This window comes from Mytilus californianus, unplaced genomic scaffold (genome assembly GCF_021869535.1).
Source record: "Mytilus californianus isolate M0D057914Y unplaced genomic scaffold, xbMytCali1.0.p SCAF_3, whole genome shotgun sequence".
Classification (NCBI taxonomy): Eukaryota; Metazoa; Mollusca; class Bivalvia; order Mytilida; family Mytilidae; genus Mytilus; species Mytilus californianus.
In genome coordinates this window covers 21581505-21599003 of record NW_026262679.1, presented here as the reverse complement: position 1 = coordinate 21599003, position 17499 = coordinate 21581505, and the positions used below count along the sequence as shown (strand labels likewise).

At 34.4% G+C, this 17499-nt stretch overlaps 1 protein-coding gene across 6 annotated transcripts in view; it reads left to right on the top strand.

Annotated features, from left to right (window-relative positions):
• Positions 1 to 16802, top strand: part of LOC127734119 (heat shock 70 kDa protein 12B-like) — a 151737-nt gene extending 134935 nt beyond the window's left edge. For all 6 annotated transcript variants that reach the window (XM_052243781.1, XM_052243779.1, XM_052243778.1 and 3 more), the window contains 4 exons: positions 9633 to 9978; positions 10638 to 10853; positions 13770 to 13917; positions 14402 to 16802. In XM_052243781.1, coding sequence (XP_052099741.1) covers positions 9670 to 9978; positions 10638 to 10853; positions 13770 to 13917; positions 14402 to 15462 — 1734 coding nt within the window. In that variant the 5' untranslated portion in view covers positions 9633 to 9669 and the 3' untranslated portion in view covers positions 15463 to 16802. The remainder of the gene's footprint in view (positions 1 to 9632; positions 9979 to 10637; positions 10854 to 13769; positions 13918 to 14401) is intronic.
• The last annotated feature ends 697 nt before the right edge of the window (positions 16803 to 17499 follow it).

Here is a 17499-nt window from a genome sequence, read left to right as displayed (position 1 = left end):
CGTCAATAACTCAAAACATCCACCTCAGGGACATCACCTGTCGTTATTGTCAATGGTTCTAAACACTTACTGAGAAGATCCGATTTGGTTCCGAGACGCATTTTCCCATTCTGGCTCAATGCTGGTGGATTTATATTGTTTTCATGAGCAAAGAAGACTTCCATGTCGCCACCTCTTGTCTGACAAGATATATAGAGTCTTGAAAATAACGACACATCACTTTTCAGTATGCTTATTTTGTCCTTCATTGCCGAAACAGTCTTCCCATGAGGAGTTCTAAGTAATGCCATTGCATTTTTCTTGATTGGTTCAAAAATTGGAACAGTTCGTTTTGTCAGTCTGTCTTCTATGTACTTTTCATACTGTGTTTTACCGATCTTCTCTATTTTGCGGATAGTATCAACGACAGATGTTGATGCTATATCCTTCGTATCAAGGACAAGCAAATCCTGACTATCTTCCATGAACGGATTCCCTAACTCATCCATTACTTATACCATCGACCAAACAACCTTCAAAAATGACTTTTGAACACTAGTCTTATCTTCATGGTGATGTTCGTCTTCTTCTACCTCAAAATCACTTATAGTGCTCTCAAACTCTTTTGTCAACCTTGCCATTTCAGGCCCTGCAATCATCCATCGCCGTAAAGCTACAGGATTTTCAGTTAATCCAACTGCACCACCATCAGACTTTATTATTGCATTGTTCTGCTCATGAGCATGGTCTATTGCTATTGCAGAAAACTTTCTTTTTGTTTTGTGCACAACAAATTTCCCTGACAAAAACTCAACAAGGACATAATGATTGGTAGAGGAAAGAGCTGTCATATCACGAACATGAACCGGTAACCATCTTGAGTAGTGAATATGATCCAGTGTAAAGAACCAAGGGATGATTCTAGTAAGTGCATCTATGTACAGTTTAAAATGCCCTTCTTTTATGGCTCTGATGAAAATGAGCGCATCTAATTCAAGTTTCAGAGTTAGAAACCAGTAATGGAACTGAATTCTTTCTGTAGACATTTGCAAGCACCACTCCTCCATGTCCAGTTTATGATCAACTTCCTCATTGTCAGTGTATTCCTGGTAAGCAGCCTTCAGCAAGATGTACAAACAACATGCAGATATCTGATGAGCACGTCTCGTCCTTCTTACGTGACTAGCATTCAAATTCCTCAGCTTTTCCAGAAGATGCAACATTAGCTTGTGTAAGCACAGTTGTCCAACCAGATTCTTCCAACCAATCTCCAATGGTCTTAAACGTTGACATTTCAATATGAAGTCCACCGAACATTACTATGAACTTGTTTTCACCGTAGAGTTCTGGTCAGGATTTAACGCATCGACACTAGTCTTTATAACATCAAATGAGTGCTTTATCATTGCCACAGATTTAGCCTCTTCTTCAAAGAGTAGTAGAAGTGCTGATACGCATGGTTCAAAATCCTTGATATGTTCGTGTTCTGCATGATAGGCTCCCCAAGAAAAACCAATGTCTTTTCCTCCATATCATTTTCCTTTGAATTGGCAACAGTTTCAATCCACCTGTATTCGTTCTGAACTGCTTCTTGTAAGTCATCAGTACATCCTTTACATGCACTATCTGTCATAGGAATAACAGGTACATTTGTCTTCAAAACAGCTGGTTTTACAACAGCATATGAATCAGGCAAACTTTCAGTCACTCGCCCATCATGGATGTCCGTTAACTGGAAATCTATTCGGTGTTGTCCATTCATTTGACTAGTCACATGTTGGAAGAGAGAAATTCCTGTTCCATGGAATGAATCTTTTGCTATCCGTAACGACGGAGGACAAACATATCCGTCTTCTTGATACTGCTTACAAAGTGTATTGGTAAGAGATGCTCATATTGATAAAATTCGATCATATGATACTGACAATCCTAGTTTATAGATTTTGTCAATTAATCCTATCTTCTTGTTTGACAATGAATCACTATTCCCAAATACATATGTGAAGGTGTTTCTCTTGATTTTGCATGTCTGTTTGTTGGACTTTTGAATTCTTTTATGACTGTTGAAAATCAGCATTTGAGCAATGGATAACGTTTCTTGGGAAAAGGAATTAGTTGTTATGTCTGGTCCATACAGTAACATATTCACTAACGTTAAAAGAGACCGTGGTACTGATTTTTCTTGACAATCTGCAGCAAATGTACCATTGAATTCTGAAGATGTTGCCATCATATCACTTCTAACAATCTTAACAGCCTTATATATCTGCATATAATTTGAGTCATAATCTTCCTCACATGCCCTTCGTAAGGCTGGTCTAATGTCATCTTTAAATGCTAATAAATTTTCCCGACCTTGCTTATAAGCCTCAATATCAGGTATATACGTCAATAATCTATTCTTCAATCTCGTACTATGGACTCTACTTTCTTGTTCGGCTCCCATTTTCTCCAATCTGTTACCATACATTTTTGAAAGATCTGACATCTTGAATACTGGTGCAACATTATCTTCACTTCTAGATTCTTCTATAAAGCTTACTAATTCAGCTAATGCAATTCCATGGCTGATTCATGTCTGTGTTCCTCCTTCAGAATCATCGTCATTAGCCACTCTTGAGGCTTTTCGATAGAGATCTAGTAAGCACCTCGCGTGATATTTTGCCTCTTTGGCTACAAGGTCTCCTGCACTTAACTTTGCTAGTATGGCAGTGTCCTGTAGCTTTTGAGCACATTCACGAACACGATTGTCAATGGCATAGGTCGCTGCTTCACATAACCTCTCATTTTCCTCAATAGTATTACAAAAGAAACATACATAATCGTTCAGTCCTATTTTACAGGGTACACTCAGACGTGTTGATTTTCTTGCCTCTTGTAATAATGATGCTTGCCCATCATCGGATATATATTTATGTTGTCTCTTTTGAGCCCTTTTGAGTTCCATAGTATTGAATTTCAGACGACATTTTTATGCCTTTTAGCATTGCTCTTTATCAGTGTGTTCTGAATACCTCTCCAATCATTGTTTTTTTAAAGTCTAACCAGGTTGGTAAGCAGTTTATCTCATTAAATTGTTCAAGGTTTTCGGATAATGTTTTATATCCAGCATTTGTGTCACTCTACTTTGCAGATGCAGGCATTGTAGTGTTTCACCACTATCAGTTTGACAAAATATGCATTTAGACTAGTCCACTTCTGGGCCATGTTCCCCTATTTGAGATGATGTTGGTACTTGTCCATCAAATGTATCAATGAGCTGAAATGATTTGATGGACATCTCTAGACTTCAATCAGTTGACTATAATTCATATCATTCTAAAAATAATCGGGGGAATTTGATGTTGGGGAATGAAATGAACTATAATATACTTACTGAATGATTCATCCGAATACCAACATCTTTTAACAAAACTATATACCAAAATTTACCAAAATTTACCAAATTTGAATTTTTTTTTCTGCCATTTTTTTTTTATTTTTCCGGAAATACGGTATTTTTATAAAAGTCTGCTTAATATGATATCAATAAGAGACACAAAAGAAAGGTTTGTGCCAAATTTGATGCAGTTTTGTTTTGTAGTACGCCTATAAACATACTTTTAGTCGAAATTGACTTGAATAGGATTTTACCGTAAGTGAGAGCTTTTTTTCAAATGCCTCCCTATCTGAATTAAAAAAGTAATGGTTGAGGAAGGTTTATGCCAAATTTCATGCTTGTAGCAGGATGTGCACAATTCTTCTGAAATATGCTTGTAGCCGCCGTACTAGAAGTTTGCTGGTGTAGTAAAAATTGGTATCGTTAAAGTTAACGTTATAATTTGAGTATCAATAAGTTTAAAATCAAAGTCAAGAGTAAACATAACCAATGCAATGCATATGGAAAGTAAGATTGATTGATTGATTGGTGCTTAACGCCACTTTCAACACTATTCTGCTATTTCGTGGCGGTCAGTTTTTATTGGTGGAGGAAGCCGGAGTGCCCGGAGAGAACCACCGACCTTCGGTAGGAAAACTGACAATCCTAGTCAATTAAGATTGGAGTCGAGTGCACCTGCCCCGTGCGGGATTCGAACTCACAACGTAGGAAAGAAAGAAAAAAGCCCTTTAAACCAAATATAACTTAAATCTTAAAGAAATACGTTTACAAAACTTCAGATAACTGGATCCGTAGTTGGTAGGATTAGTATTTACATATAGGGGGTTAAAACAACCTTTGAATTTCATATAAAGACATTTTATATGAACATTTCAATTTGAATTAATTACCTTACTTAATGAAAACGTTTTTTGGAATCAATTATTGGCTGTTGAATAAACTTTAGTTGTAAGTAAAATTTAGAATTTATTGATTTGAACTGTAGATAAACGAGAAGATGTTCCTAAATGATGGATTACATGATTTGCATTCATACTAACAATTAGGAAACTTAAATAATTCCTACCATTTCATCGTATTCGTTGTGTCATCTAATGCCTAAAACACAGTTTTAATAAACTTTCCCATATTATAAGATAGTCTTTACATTACCACGACTTATCCATAAACAAAATCGAAAAAGGAATATAGAATAAACATATAATTAACAGTAGAATAACCTTCATGGCATCCACATTGTTTATTCTTAATAGAAGAAATTGGTCTGGAAATTTATTAAGTCTGTTTTTTCATATAGAAGTGAAAATCTTTCTCAAAGCAGCGTACAACAGTGATTGGTCTTTAGTACATAGGTTATATTTATCGCCTTTATTTTTATAGAATGTTTTGATGGTCCCTATCAACCATGACTCTGGAATTTTCCCCGTTTCAAATATCAAATTGAATTGAAAATGTTAATGAATTTATCAATAGAGGCCTTTATATGTTAATTTACAATATTAACATCGGCACACGCCTTGTTGTTCTTTAAGTTATGGACACATTTAATGATGTCTTCTCTACTTATTGGCATATTAAGTTCTTTATTGATGTTATCGAATATATTTCCGGTAACGGGGAATGTAAAATCGTTAGTAGTATTTTTTTTGTGCCAGTTTAATTCTTTAAAGAAAGAAAGAAATTCTTCAAAACAATCTTGTAAACTAATTGATACATCATTGACAATAAATAAAGTGAACGAATACAACTCCTTTGAACAGTTGAAGGGTACCATTCCCAGTTAGTTCAACTCTACACAATATACGCAATGGTCGATGAAGTTATGTACCAACTCGTCTTTAGTCTTATACCCAATAAAAGTGAACAGACATACATGTACGACCGCTTATTCAACATGCTATATACTGCTGGTCAACATAACCAACTCCAACTATCACTAAAGATATTCTTCACTGACTTTGAGACAGCTACAGTACCCGTAAATCTGCGTAGCGAGAATTCGCCAAAATTACTTTGATGCTTCTTTTCACTACACACAATAATTGTTTCTCAGATACTATATTAAAACCTCATTTAGATGTATCATTACCGTAGTTGAGTTTGTTTATGTGGTATTTGTAGTAAAACCCTCATATTACAGATAAGAAAAGCAGGCAAAACATTTCAGCGTGTGCACTCTGGTTTATTAATTAAACTTTTTGTGCTTTGTATAAAACTATTAATTTGCCCTTAATTTAAAGTATTTTCCATAATTTCAGGTTTTTAAAGTGCATTTGTTCATTAGCGCTTATATTGTTATTATTTCATACGATTGTAAAATAGTTTCGTTGTTAATCACTCTTTTGTATACTAGAGCTCTTTAAGAAACGTGAACACACCATTAAAATTGACATTTCACTAAAACAAAATGTTTTTCTTCAAACTTTGGATTATTGAAACAGTGTGCTTGGTTATAAACAAGGTATCAAGAAATGTGCGTATTCTGCCTACATAGAATTATTGGAGAAAAAGAAGAAATTGAATTTTCAACCCTCTGAAAATAACTCGCAATGGTTATCTGTATAAAATGTATATATTTAGCTGTAATTCTAATTACACAATTTCCTTACTTTTTTGTGTAAAATAAGCGAACAAAAATCAGTATTGCCCAGTATGACCCATTTCAGGGAGATTGCCCAGCCCGGGTAAACCGAGATTTTCCCACCCGTATTTCCCACCATGTAATACTTTGCCAATCCTGTTTTCTTGCCTTTTAATATAAATCTAAATTGATTTTTTTTCTTCAGGTATAATACATATTTTTTTAATGTTACGCTACACCTATATCATTACATGTAGCTGTTAGTGCATGTTTGGTATGGACTTTTTTTTATAATTAAAGAATGATCATGCAAACCGCTACAATCGTTATAATGGTTGAACAGTGTTCTTTGCAAACCGATACAGATAATTGTTGTTCTTTGTACATGTAGAAGCACAGATCAATCGTTTTTGTCGGTTCACAAAGAACACATATAAATAAGAAGATGTGGTATGAGTGCCAATGATACAACTCTCCATCCAAGTCACAATGTGTAAAAAGTTAACAATTATAGGTCAAAGTACGGCCTTCAACACGGACCCTTGGCTCACACCGAACAGCAAGCTATAAAGGGCCCCAAAATGACTAGTGTAAAACAATTCAAGCAGGGAAAAAAAACGAGAAACGAGAAACACTTAGGAATCAGATCAACAAACGACAACCACTGAACAACAGGCTCCTGACTTAGGACAGGTGCAAACAAATGCAGTGGGTTTAAACATTTTAACAGGCGCCAACCTTCACCCTAACCCGAAACAGTAGTGTAACATTACAACATAAAAAGACACACTATAAAATATCAATTGAAATGGCTTAACTCGATAAAAAAGACCTAGAAACAAAAACAAGTAAACATACCCCGAACGAATCAGTTTGATCTATCACATAATATAGTCGAATGTATATCGATACACAAACACAAATCTATCATTTTCCGGTTCAAACTGTAACTGGTCACCTTTGTTTTGGGAAAATGGCTTGTTAACAATGGGAATTGATTTAACATTTTGGTATCGGCTATGTAAACTTTATCTGTTGGGATCATGTATATTTCAATGTTAAGGATATATGATACCGTGTATATAGAACTAATAAAACATGCGACTATTTTAAATTTTTGGGATACATGTAATACTATATGTTCATATACTTTAATATTGATTCTATAGGAAATAAATGTTCCAGTCACTGGTATCAAGATCAAATTGTTATTGTGTTGTTGTCTCAATGACGTCAAACTAATAATTCTGATCTGTTGATTGTAAAATAATGCCTCCCTACTCTTTATTCATAATTGTACTTCCGTATATCTATTCCAAATAGTGGAGTCGAGTTAAACAAGCTTACTTTGTAACGGAATACGGTCATATTTGCATATTCGGTAATTTTATTTTTATAAATGTGTGTGGTATATGTAAAATGATACACCGATCAAACGACAAAAATAACTAAACGGCAAATAAACGTCATAGGTGCATGATTTTTTTCATTAGTTGGTATTGGCTTTGAACTAGCTGTCAGTAACTGCGAGTACTCTCAGATCTGTACTTAGTGTCTTTCTGTTGTGTGGATGTATAAGTACCCGTCCACATCCACTCTGTGTTTTTGTTAGATGTATTTCTATTTGTATCCATCTGATGAGTTAAGCCTTTTTCAACTGATTTTTATAGTTTGTTCTTATGTAGTACTGTTACACCACTGTCCCAGGTTAGGGGGAGGGTTTGGCGCCAACAAACTAGTTTAACCCCGCCACATTCTGTATGTGCCTGTCCCAAGCCAGGAGCTGTAATTCAGTGCCTGTGTAACATACTTGTTTTTCGTTCATTATTTTGTACATAAATTAGGCCGTTAGTTTTCTCGTTTGAATTGTTTTACATTTGTCATTTCGGGGCCCTTTATAGCTGACTATGCGGTATGGGCTTTGCTCATTGTTAAAGGCCGTACGGTGACCTATAGTTGTTAATTTCTCTGTCAGTTGGTCTTTTGTGACGAGTTGTCTCATTGGCAATCATACCACATCTTCCCATTTTTATGTCAACATACACTCGTCAACAAGTGACCAGGTTTTATACAATGTTTTGGGCTTACAATCGAAAGAAAATGAGGCTCATACATGTAAGAGCCCGAATCGCTCACTTGGTAAAAAATAAGACATTTTGATATTTATTTTTACCTGTACTGCAATCAGTTATGTTTGCTTATTTGTTAATCATATTAAGTGATATTTTTGAAGATCTTGTATAGATGATCATATTTACTGTTTACAAAAAAAGTAAAATGACAAAAATACCGAGCTCCACGGAATATTCAAAACGGAAAGTCCTTTATCAAATTGAAAAATCAAAAGCTCAAACACATCAAACGAATAGAAAACAACTGTCATGTTCCTTACTCGGTACAGGCATTTTCTTTTGTAGAAAATGGTGGATTAAACCGGGTTTTATAGCTAGCTAAACCTATCACTTGTATGACAGTCGCATAGAATTCCATTATATTGACAACAATGTGGGAGCAAAGCAAAAAGACATAATTTTTAATGATTTATTAAAGGTTTAGAGATAATTGTCAAAATTATAAATTGAAAAAATAAAATTCGTCGTTTTATTCTGGTTTCTGTAAAAACGGTCAAAAACTACTTTTAATGGCAATAACTCATATAAGGATTCAATTGACTTTTATACCATATTGCCTCATTTATAAATCTTATTTTGCTGAATTTTTTGCTTTTTATATTTTATCTCTGTTTTTTAAAGTTTCCGCAAAAAAGGTAAAAATTGTCTTTCAGGGGCAATAACTCATATAAGGGGTCAATAATGATTTCGATCTTTGTGACTAATTTGTAGGTCTTATTGTCATTTTAACTGTTTAAATGTCTAACCATCTGTTATAGTTTTCAGGAATATAACCTAAATCTTCGAAATTTGCCAAAAAATATATTTCTGGGGGCAATAACTCTAAAATGGATTGTACACAGGAGATAGACCTTGATCTTCTGATAATGTTTATCTAGCATATATTGCTATAGCTCTTTAGTTTTGACATACATTTATAAGACAAACACTATATTTTAACCCTATATTATAGATTTAAGCTACAGTGGCCGTGCTTGTTGGCGGATCGAATCCCCGGATATACTTTTAAGACAATATACATGTACCCTAAGGAACATTCCTGTAAAATTTGGTAACATGTGGCACAGTAGTTTTAGCGAAGAAGATTTTGTTTAAAAGTTTACGACGGCGGACAGACGACGACGACGACGACGACGACGGACACCAAGTGATGACAAAAGCTCACATGGCCTTTTAGGTTAGGTGAGCTAAAACGAATAAATATACAGCTGCAAAATAAAATCAATAAAAACAGTGCACAGGAGGTTTATAATTTTTCTTTAAATTCATGACCTCCACTGGTTTTAGAGGATTCGTGGATACAATGATTATGCCGACGAACGAACAATCGGATAAAACATTCACCAAACTAATTTAAAAGATTTCTCCTCATCACTACCGTTGACTAAAGATGGAATTAACCTAACATTGAACTCAACTGATATTGTTGCTTTTGAATAACAAAATACACCAATGTTGTCAGTAATTATAACATAATTTGTGCAAGTCTTTATTTCGAAATATAACAAAGTGAGATCAGTATGGCACCATTTCACTTACTATTACAGTTGTATTTTTTCAGATGTATTTTATTTGAAAATTACGAAACACAGTAAACAATGTCCGACTATTTAATGGTTGCGTCTTTAGATCTTGGCACAGCCTATTCTGGGTATGCGTTTTCTCTTAGGAATGATTTCAAACGTGATCCACTAAGGATTCATTCTAACCAGACCTGGAATGCAGGTAACGCACAACTAATGTCACTGAAGACACCTACCTGTATTCTTCTCGACAGTAGCAGAAAGATAAAATCCTTTGGATATGAAGCGGAAAGTGATTATTCACAGTTAGAGGAAGAGGGCAATGAAAATCAAGAAGATTATTACTTCTTTCATCGTTTCAAAATGATACTGTATGAAAATGAGGTAATGACATATAGAATGCAAATCGTTTTTTTTATTTGTTCATACTTGCACCACATACTTTGTAAAGCTGATATATATATATATATATATATTTGAAATGAATATAATTTATAAACACTTACAAAACTATATTACACGCATATTTGAAATTCAAACACTACATTTGACCTTATAATTTGATTTTTTACATGACCAAACATAAAATGATGCAACTTCTGTGCATTGCGAAGACAGAATGTGTACTAAGATTTAAGCACGTGCTTTTGTAATGTAAGTGGTCGTTTTGACCTTGCTGTAACTGGTAAGCAATAAACTTGTAGTTTATCGTCGACGACATTTTATTTTTGTGTTGCCGAAATGGAACAATAGCAACGTAGACATTGTTTCATTTATACAAATTGTTTTCCAAGTATTTCAATTGTTTTTGACTCCATATCCTTTCCTTTCAATGATATCGATATTCTTCAAAGGGATAGATTTGATTTTATACAGTACATTAAAAAGCATGACGTTTTTTAAAATATTTTTATCCTTAAAACAGACGATACAAGTATATTGATTTTAAAAACGAAAGGAACTTTTAAAATGTATTCTTGTAAGATAAGAGCATCATATTTCCTAACGTCGGATTACATCTGATACTTGTACTATCTTTTCAGAATCTAAAACAACAAAGACTTAAGGATGTAACAGGGAAAACTCTTGCCGCTTCAGAAGTTTTTTCAAAATTTATCAAAGCACTAAAAGACCATTTATTGACTCAGATTATTGAAAAGGGCAAAACCATAAAGCCACATGAAATACGATGGGTATTATCTGTTCCAACGATATGGACGGATGCATCTAAACAGTTCATGCGGAAATGTGCACAACAGGTATATTAAACTAAACATCTTAGTACGTGGGAATGTGCACATCAAGTATATTAAACTAAGCATCTCACGTGGGTATGAGCATATCAAGTATAAACTAAACATTTCACGTTCGAATGTGCACATCAGGTATAAACTAAGCATCTCACATGGGTATTTGCATATCAGGTAAAAACTAAACATATCACGTAGGAGTGTGCACAACAGGTATAAACTAAACATCTAATGTGGGAAGTGCACATCAGGTATAAACTAAGCATCTCACGTGAGAATGTGCACATCAGGTATAAACTAAGCGTGGGAATGTGCACATGAGGTATAAACTAAGCACCTAACATGGGAATGTGCACATCAAGTATAAACTAAGCATCTCACATGGGAATGTGCAAGTCAGGTTTAAACTAAGCATTTCTCGTGGGAATGTGTACATCAGGTATAAACTAAGCATCTAACATCGGAATGTGCACATCAGGTATAAAACAAGCATCTCATGTGGGAATGTCCACATCAGGTATAAACCAAGCATCTCGCGTGGAAATATGCACATCAGGTATAAACTTAGCATCTCACGTGGGAATGTGCACATCAGGTATAAACTAAGCATCTCGCGTGGAAATGTGCACATCAGGTATAAACTTAGAATTTCACGTGGGAATGTGCACATCAGGTATAAACTAAGCGTGGGAATGTGCATATCAAGTATAAATTAAGCACCTTACATGGGAATGTGCACATCAGGTATAAATTAAGCACCTCACGTTGGTATGTGCATATCTGGTAAAAACTAAACATCTCATGTGGGAATGTGCACATCAGGTATAAACTAAGTATCTCACATCGGAATATGCACATCAGGTTAAAACTTAACATCTTGCTTGGAAATGTTCGCATCAGGTATAAACTAAGTATCTCACGTGAAAATGTGCACATCAGGTATAAACTAAGCATGGGAATGTGAACATTAGGTATAAATTAAGCACTTCACATTTGAATTTGCACATGAGGTATAAATTAAGCTTCTCAAGTGGGTATGCGCACATCAAGCATAAAGTAAACATCGCACGTGGGAATGTGCACATCAGGTATAAACTAAGCATTTCACGTCGGCCTCTGCATATCAGGTCAAAACTAAACATCTCACGTGGCATGTGCGCATCAGGCATACACTAAACATCCCACGTGAGAATATGCATATCAGATATAAACTAAGCATCTCACGTGGGTATGTGCATATCAGATATAAACTTAGCATCTCACGTGGGAATGTGCACATCAGGTATAAACTAAGCATCTCACGTGGGAATGTGCACATCAGGTATAAACTAAGCATCTCACGTGGGAATGTGCACATCAGGCATAAACTAAACATCTCACATGAGAATGTGCACATCAGGTACAAACAAAACAGTTCACGCGGAATCGAAATGGGAAATGAAATTCTTTTGTTGCTTTTAAAAAATTTAAATGAACTATGCCAATTATATTTCCACTATGCGAAAAGTAAAAAAAATGTAAAATAGCTATTCCAAACGCTGCTGTTAATAGATACATATTTGAAAACTTTCAAAATTACATACTATACGTAGTAAAACTGTTTAAAATCTATTATCTAACGTTGTCTGTACGTCAACTGTACAGGGCAAACAGATGTTTTTAGTGAAAATTCGAAATATTCTATATTCTCTCAAATATATAACATGCGATATAGAAGATATGTAAATTAAACAGCAACTCTACGATCAGGCATCCCCTCCTCTCCAAAACTACAACTTTGGCTCAAATTTCTCTGTAATATGTCAAGCCCTAAATCGCTCCGGGTCGAAAAAAGTTATGAATTAATATAATAATTAAATAGCTGCCATCATCATCAAATTTCCAGAAGGTCAAATATTATAATAACTAAAAACAATTACTGACAACATCCTGATCGTTAAGGACAGGTACGTGATCATGTGGCGATATTTAATATTTTCTGAGAATTCAACCTTCTCCATTGCTAAAAAAACAAAACAAACTACGACGAGTGGTACAACGTCTTCTGAAACAGTATGTTCTAGTGTAACAGTCACCAGATCATGAAGGTGTCATTAAAGGCAGGACATCATCTTTTTCCATTAAGAACCCTTGGTTCAGTAGCTTCCTTTTAATCAGTCACCGTGCCACCCGATGGTCGAGTGGCACGTTGATAGTAAACAGGTACATTCATAGTTAAAATATGGCATATTGGTATACATATGATACAAATAACCGATATATATTGGAAAATCGAGGATTTGTGAAAATGAAGGGGAGAGACTATGGGGCTCAACATATTTGTCCTGTCCTTACGAACCATATGGAACGAGTCCTATAATATTTACACTAGATAAATTTTTTTTTAAATATTTTGAAACAATTTTAAATATTTCAAAAAATATTTGTATCCGAAAATTGATTAAGCAAACTGGGAAAATGGAGAATTTTGCAGGAAAGTGTGAATCTATCAATGATTTTTCTATGTCCATCTATAATTATCGCAATGTAACACGTACAGCGTATCTTTGGAACTAAAATCTCCTGCTTCCAATTAAGTGTGATTAATTTATTACTGTTGCATTGACTGGGCACAACATCACATCAGCATGTTTTTTTCACAATAACTATGGCACCCAATGTTGCTTGAAGGTAGCGAAGATGTTAGTAATTTTGAAAGAAATGAAGTATATTATATGATAGAAAAAAAAAAAGCTTTGTTAAGCATACAGTGATTTAAAGGTTTTCGTGATCAATAAAAATGCTCTACATTTTACTTAAGTCCATTTAATTTTTTTTAGCTTATTTATAAATGTCCGTATTCATAAAAAAAAATTGCTTTCACTTAAATACTTCTACTAAAGGTTTGCCAGAATGTTATATGACATATTTCTTTATATACTGCAGGCTGGTATAGATGAAGAAAAGCTTGTAATTGCCTTGGAACCGGAGGCAGCCTCAATTTTCTGTCAATATCAAGAAGATAAACGAGCATCTAATGAAAGAAGTTTACTTAATCGAACAGGACAGAAATATATGATCATTGATTTAGGAGGTAAATATTTGTATGCTATCCTATCCACAGTGTACAGGTCCAAGACATTTGACATTTAATAGTATTAGGAAAATAAAACGCGAAATTCGTTTGTATGTTTAGTTATATCATTTATCTATGATCATTGCAAGTCATTTAATTCTATTTTATCTTAACTTGTTTCCTTATATAATTTGGAGTAGATGGCCGACCTTTTTTTATTGTACCTCGGGTAAACTAGTGACGATGTGATTGGTTTAAAGCCATCACGTGGTGACCCCAGACAGAAAGAAAAAAATATTTTTACAGCGTATTATAACAGCCAAAGTGTGTGTGTGTGTGCGTGTGTGTGTGTGTGTGTTATATTTGAGTTTTTGTTGCTGTCCTATTGACGTATACATTATATATACCTCACATCTCTTTTTATTTTACTCATATAAACCGAAAGCAACCGTTAGGATCCTAACCTCATACATAATCAAAAAAATTTGATGATAACTTTTAGGGGGTACAGCTGATATAACAATCCACGAGACACTAACAAAGAGTGATGGCAAATTTCCTTTATTAAAAGAACTACATCATGCTATCGGCGATGACTGTGGTAGCACACACGTAGATAATGCCTTTATGGAAGTCCTGGGAGAAATTCTTGGACAAAAGTTGTTAAAACTGATGAAGAAGAAACAGCCATCCGCCTACCTGGAGCTTCTGAGAGAATTTGAAACAGTTAAAAGAAGAGAAATTGCCAACAAGAATAACTTACGAATTCCTTTAGTGACAATTAATGAGCTGATAGAGGAACTAGAGGAGGATAATATAGATAATAAGATAAAAGTGTCCAAATATAAAACTAAAATAAAACGCAACAGAGAAACATTTTGTATTGATGCTGAATTAATGAAATCGTTCTTTGGACCCACAATAGACAGAATTGTATCTTTAGTGAAAGACACGAGTAAAATTAAGGCGATAAGAGACGTTTCTCTATTTTTGTTAGTTGGAGGTTTTTCTGAATGTAAGCACGTGGTTCACGCTCTTAAAGAAGCATTACCAAACAAAACTTTCATTGTTCCTGAAGAGGCAGGTTTATCTGTACTAAAAGGAGCTGTAATATTTGGTCATAAAACAAGCATTATTGGATCAAGATTCATGATAAATTCATACGGAACAAAAGTGTTTGAACCGTTTGACCCTGAATTGCATGAAATTTCAAAGAAGAAGAAGGCTGGAGGTCGGTATATTTGTACAAAGATATTTGATTTTATAGTGAGAAAAAACGAATCAGTCCCGATAGGTACAACCATAAAAAGAGAATATGTGACGGACGACCTTCAGCAAAACTTTATGGACCTTGATTTGTACAAATCGGACTCCGGATTAACTAAATATATAGATGAAGAAGGTTGCTACCGAGTTTGTAAAGCGACAATAGACATACCGGACCCATCAGACGAACAACGGACCGTTGAAGTTGAATATTACTTTGGTGACACGGAAATAAGAATGACAGCTGTCGAAACAGACAGTGGAAAATCCTGTAAAACTTTTTGGAAATTCATTTAGTTTATTTTATTGTAACATTAACTGCACAAACAACATTCCATAAACTGTGTAGAAATAGTTGCTGTCGCAATTCAAGTCCTTAGTTTATCTCCATTTTAATTCTTATATTTTAAAAAAAAAAATAGTTGTCAACAAATTGGTTACTTGCTCGGACAACGCTGGGATACGTTTTGAATAATATATTTTGGATCTTTTTTACGGAGCCCCGCTAGGGACATACAAAGAAAAAAATATATATTGTGCGCACAATTTAAATATATTGTGCACACAACATTATATATTGTGCGCACAAAATAATTTATTGTGCACAAACAATAATATATTGTGCGCACAGTTTAAATATATATTGTACGCACAGTTTAAATATATATTGTGCGCACAATTTAAATATATTGTGCGCACAACATAATATACTGTGCGCACAAAATAATATACTGTGCGCACTAAATAAGTAAAACAGTTTTCAGTTGACCTTGACCTCATTACATATCATTGAACAAGGTTATGTTTTCGTGGTTAAGTCCTCATCTCAGATACTATATGCAATAGGTCTTCTTTTTGGTATGGAATGATTTTAAGGTGTACATGTCCAACTGGCAGGTGTCATCTGACCTTGACCTCATTTTCATGGTTCATTTGTCCATGTTATTTGATTCTTGTTTGGTCTGTTTTTTTCAGATACTATAAGGAATAAGTAAACTATATTTGGTTTATGGAATGATTGTAAGTTTTATATATTTGTCTGGTCGGTATCATCTGACCTTGACCTTATTTTCATGGTTTATTGGTCAATGTTAAATATCTCAGATTTGGTCTGTTTTTCAGATACGATAGTGAAGATATAGTAGAACTGTATTTTATGTATAAAATAATTATAAGGCGCGTATGTCGAATAATGTTTGTTTCTGAAATACTTTTAGCTATTGGCTAACTAAATTTGTTGTTCGCAATGATTGTATGGCCTACATGGCTGTCTGAAAGGGTTTATCTCACCTCGACATCATGTGCATTGAAAATTAAATGTTAATTTAGCATAATGTTAATTTGATGTAATGCTTGGGGTATAAACTTCCTTTTTTAACTTTCAACATAAATTCAATTATGAACACAAGAACAGTCGAGACGTTTCAGTGTGTCCACTCTTGTTTTTTCAATATGTCTATACAGACTTATATATGATAGGTCAATTGGATGTGTATTGATTGATAATATCCTAGACCAGGGAACATGATTTTCATTTTTTGCGATTGAATTTAAACTAGCTTTCAGAACTTTGTTTTTTTTAATCATAAGATTTGTGCCTTTTCTTCATTTGATGAATAAATCCATTTTCAACTATTTTTACAAGTTATTCTTTTTTTGTGCTGTTTCAGCTTTGTCACAGTTTTGTGGTTGATTGCTCATTCATAAACATGTTTAAACTATGACATTTTATGTTTGCCTGTTTCAAGTCATGGGTCCGTATTTCAAGGCTTGCATCGATACCCGTCTGTCAAATTTGTTTTTGTTGATTGTGTCTTTGTATGGGCTATGGTAGATATGTAGTTGTCTCATTGACAATCGCACCGATCGCGATCAATCGCGTAATAAGTATTTGAATAAATGATGCACCTAAACAAACCACTCTTATTCATCTTTTTTTTAATAATACCTGTAACGTCTATGTTATAGTTAAGCCATTTGAATTGATATTTCATAGTGTGTCTTTTTATGTTGTAATGTTACACTACTGGTTAGGGTGAAGGTTGACGCCTGTTAAAACGTTTAAACCCGCTGCATTTTTATGCTCCTGTCCTATGTCAGGAGCCTGTTGTTCAGTGGTTGTCGTTTGTTGGTGTGGTTCATAGGTGTTTCTCGTTTTGTTTATAGATTAGACCGTTGGTTTCACCGTTTAAATTGTTTTACAATAGTCATTTTGGGACCCTTTATAGTTTACTGTTTGGTGTGAGCCAACACTCCGTGATGAAGACCGTACTTTAACCTATAATTGTAACTTTTAATACATTGTGACTTGGATGGAGAGTTGTCTCATTGGCA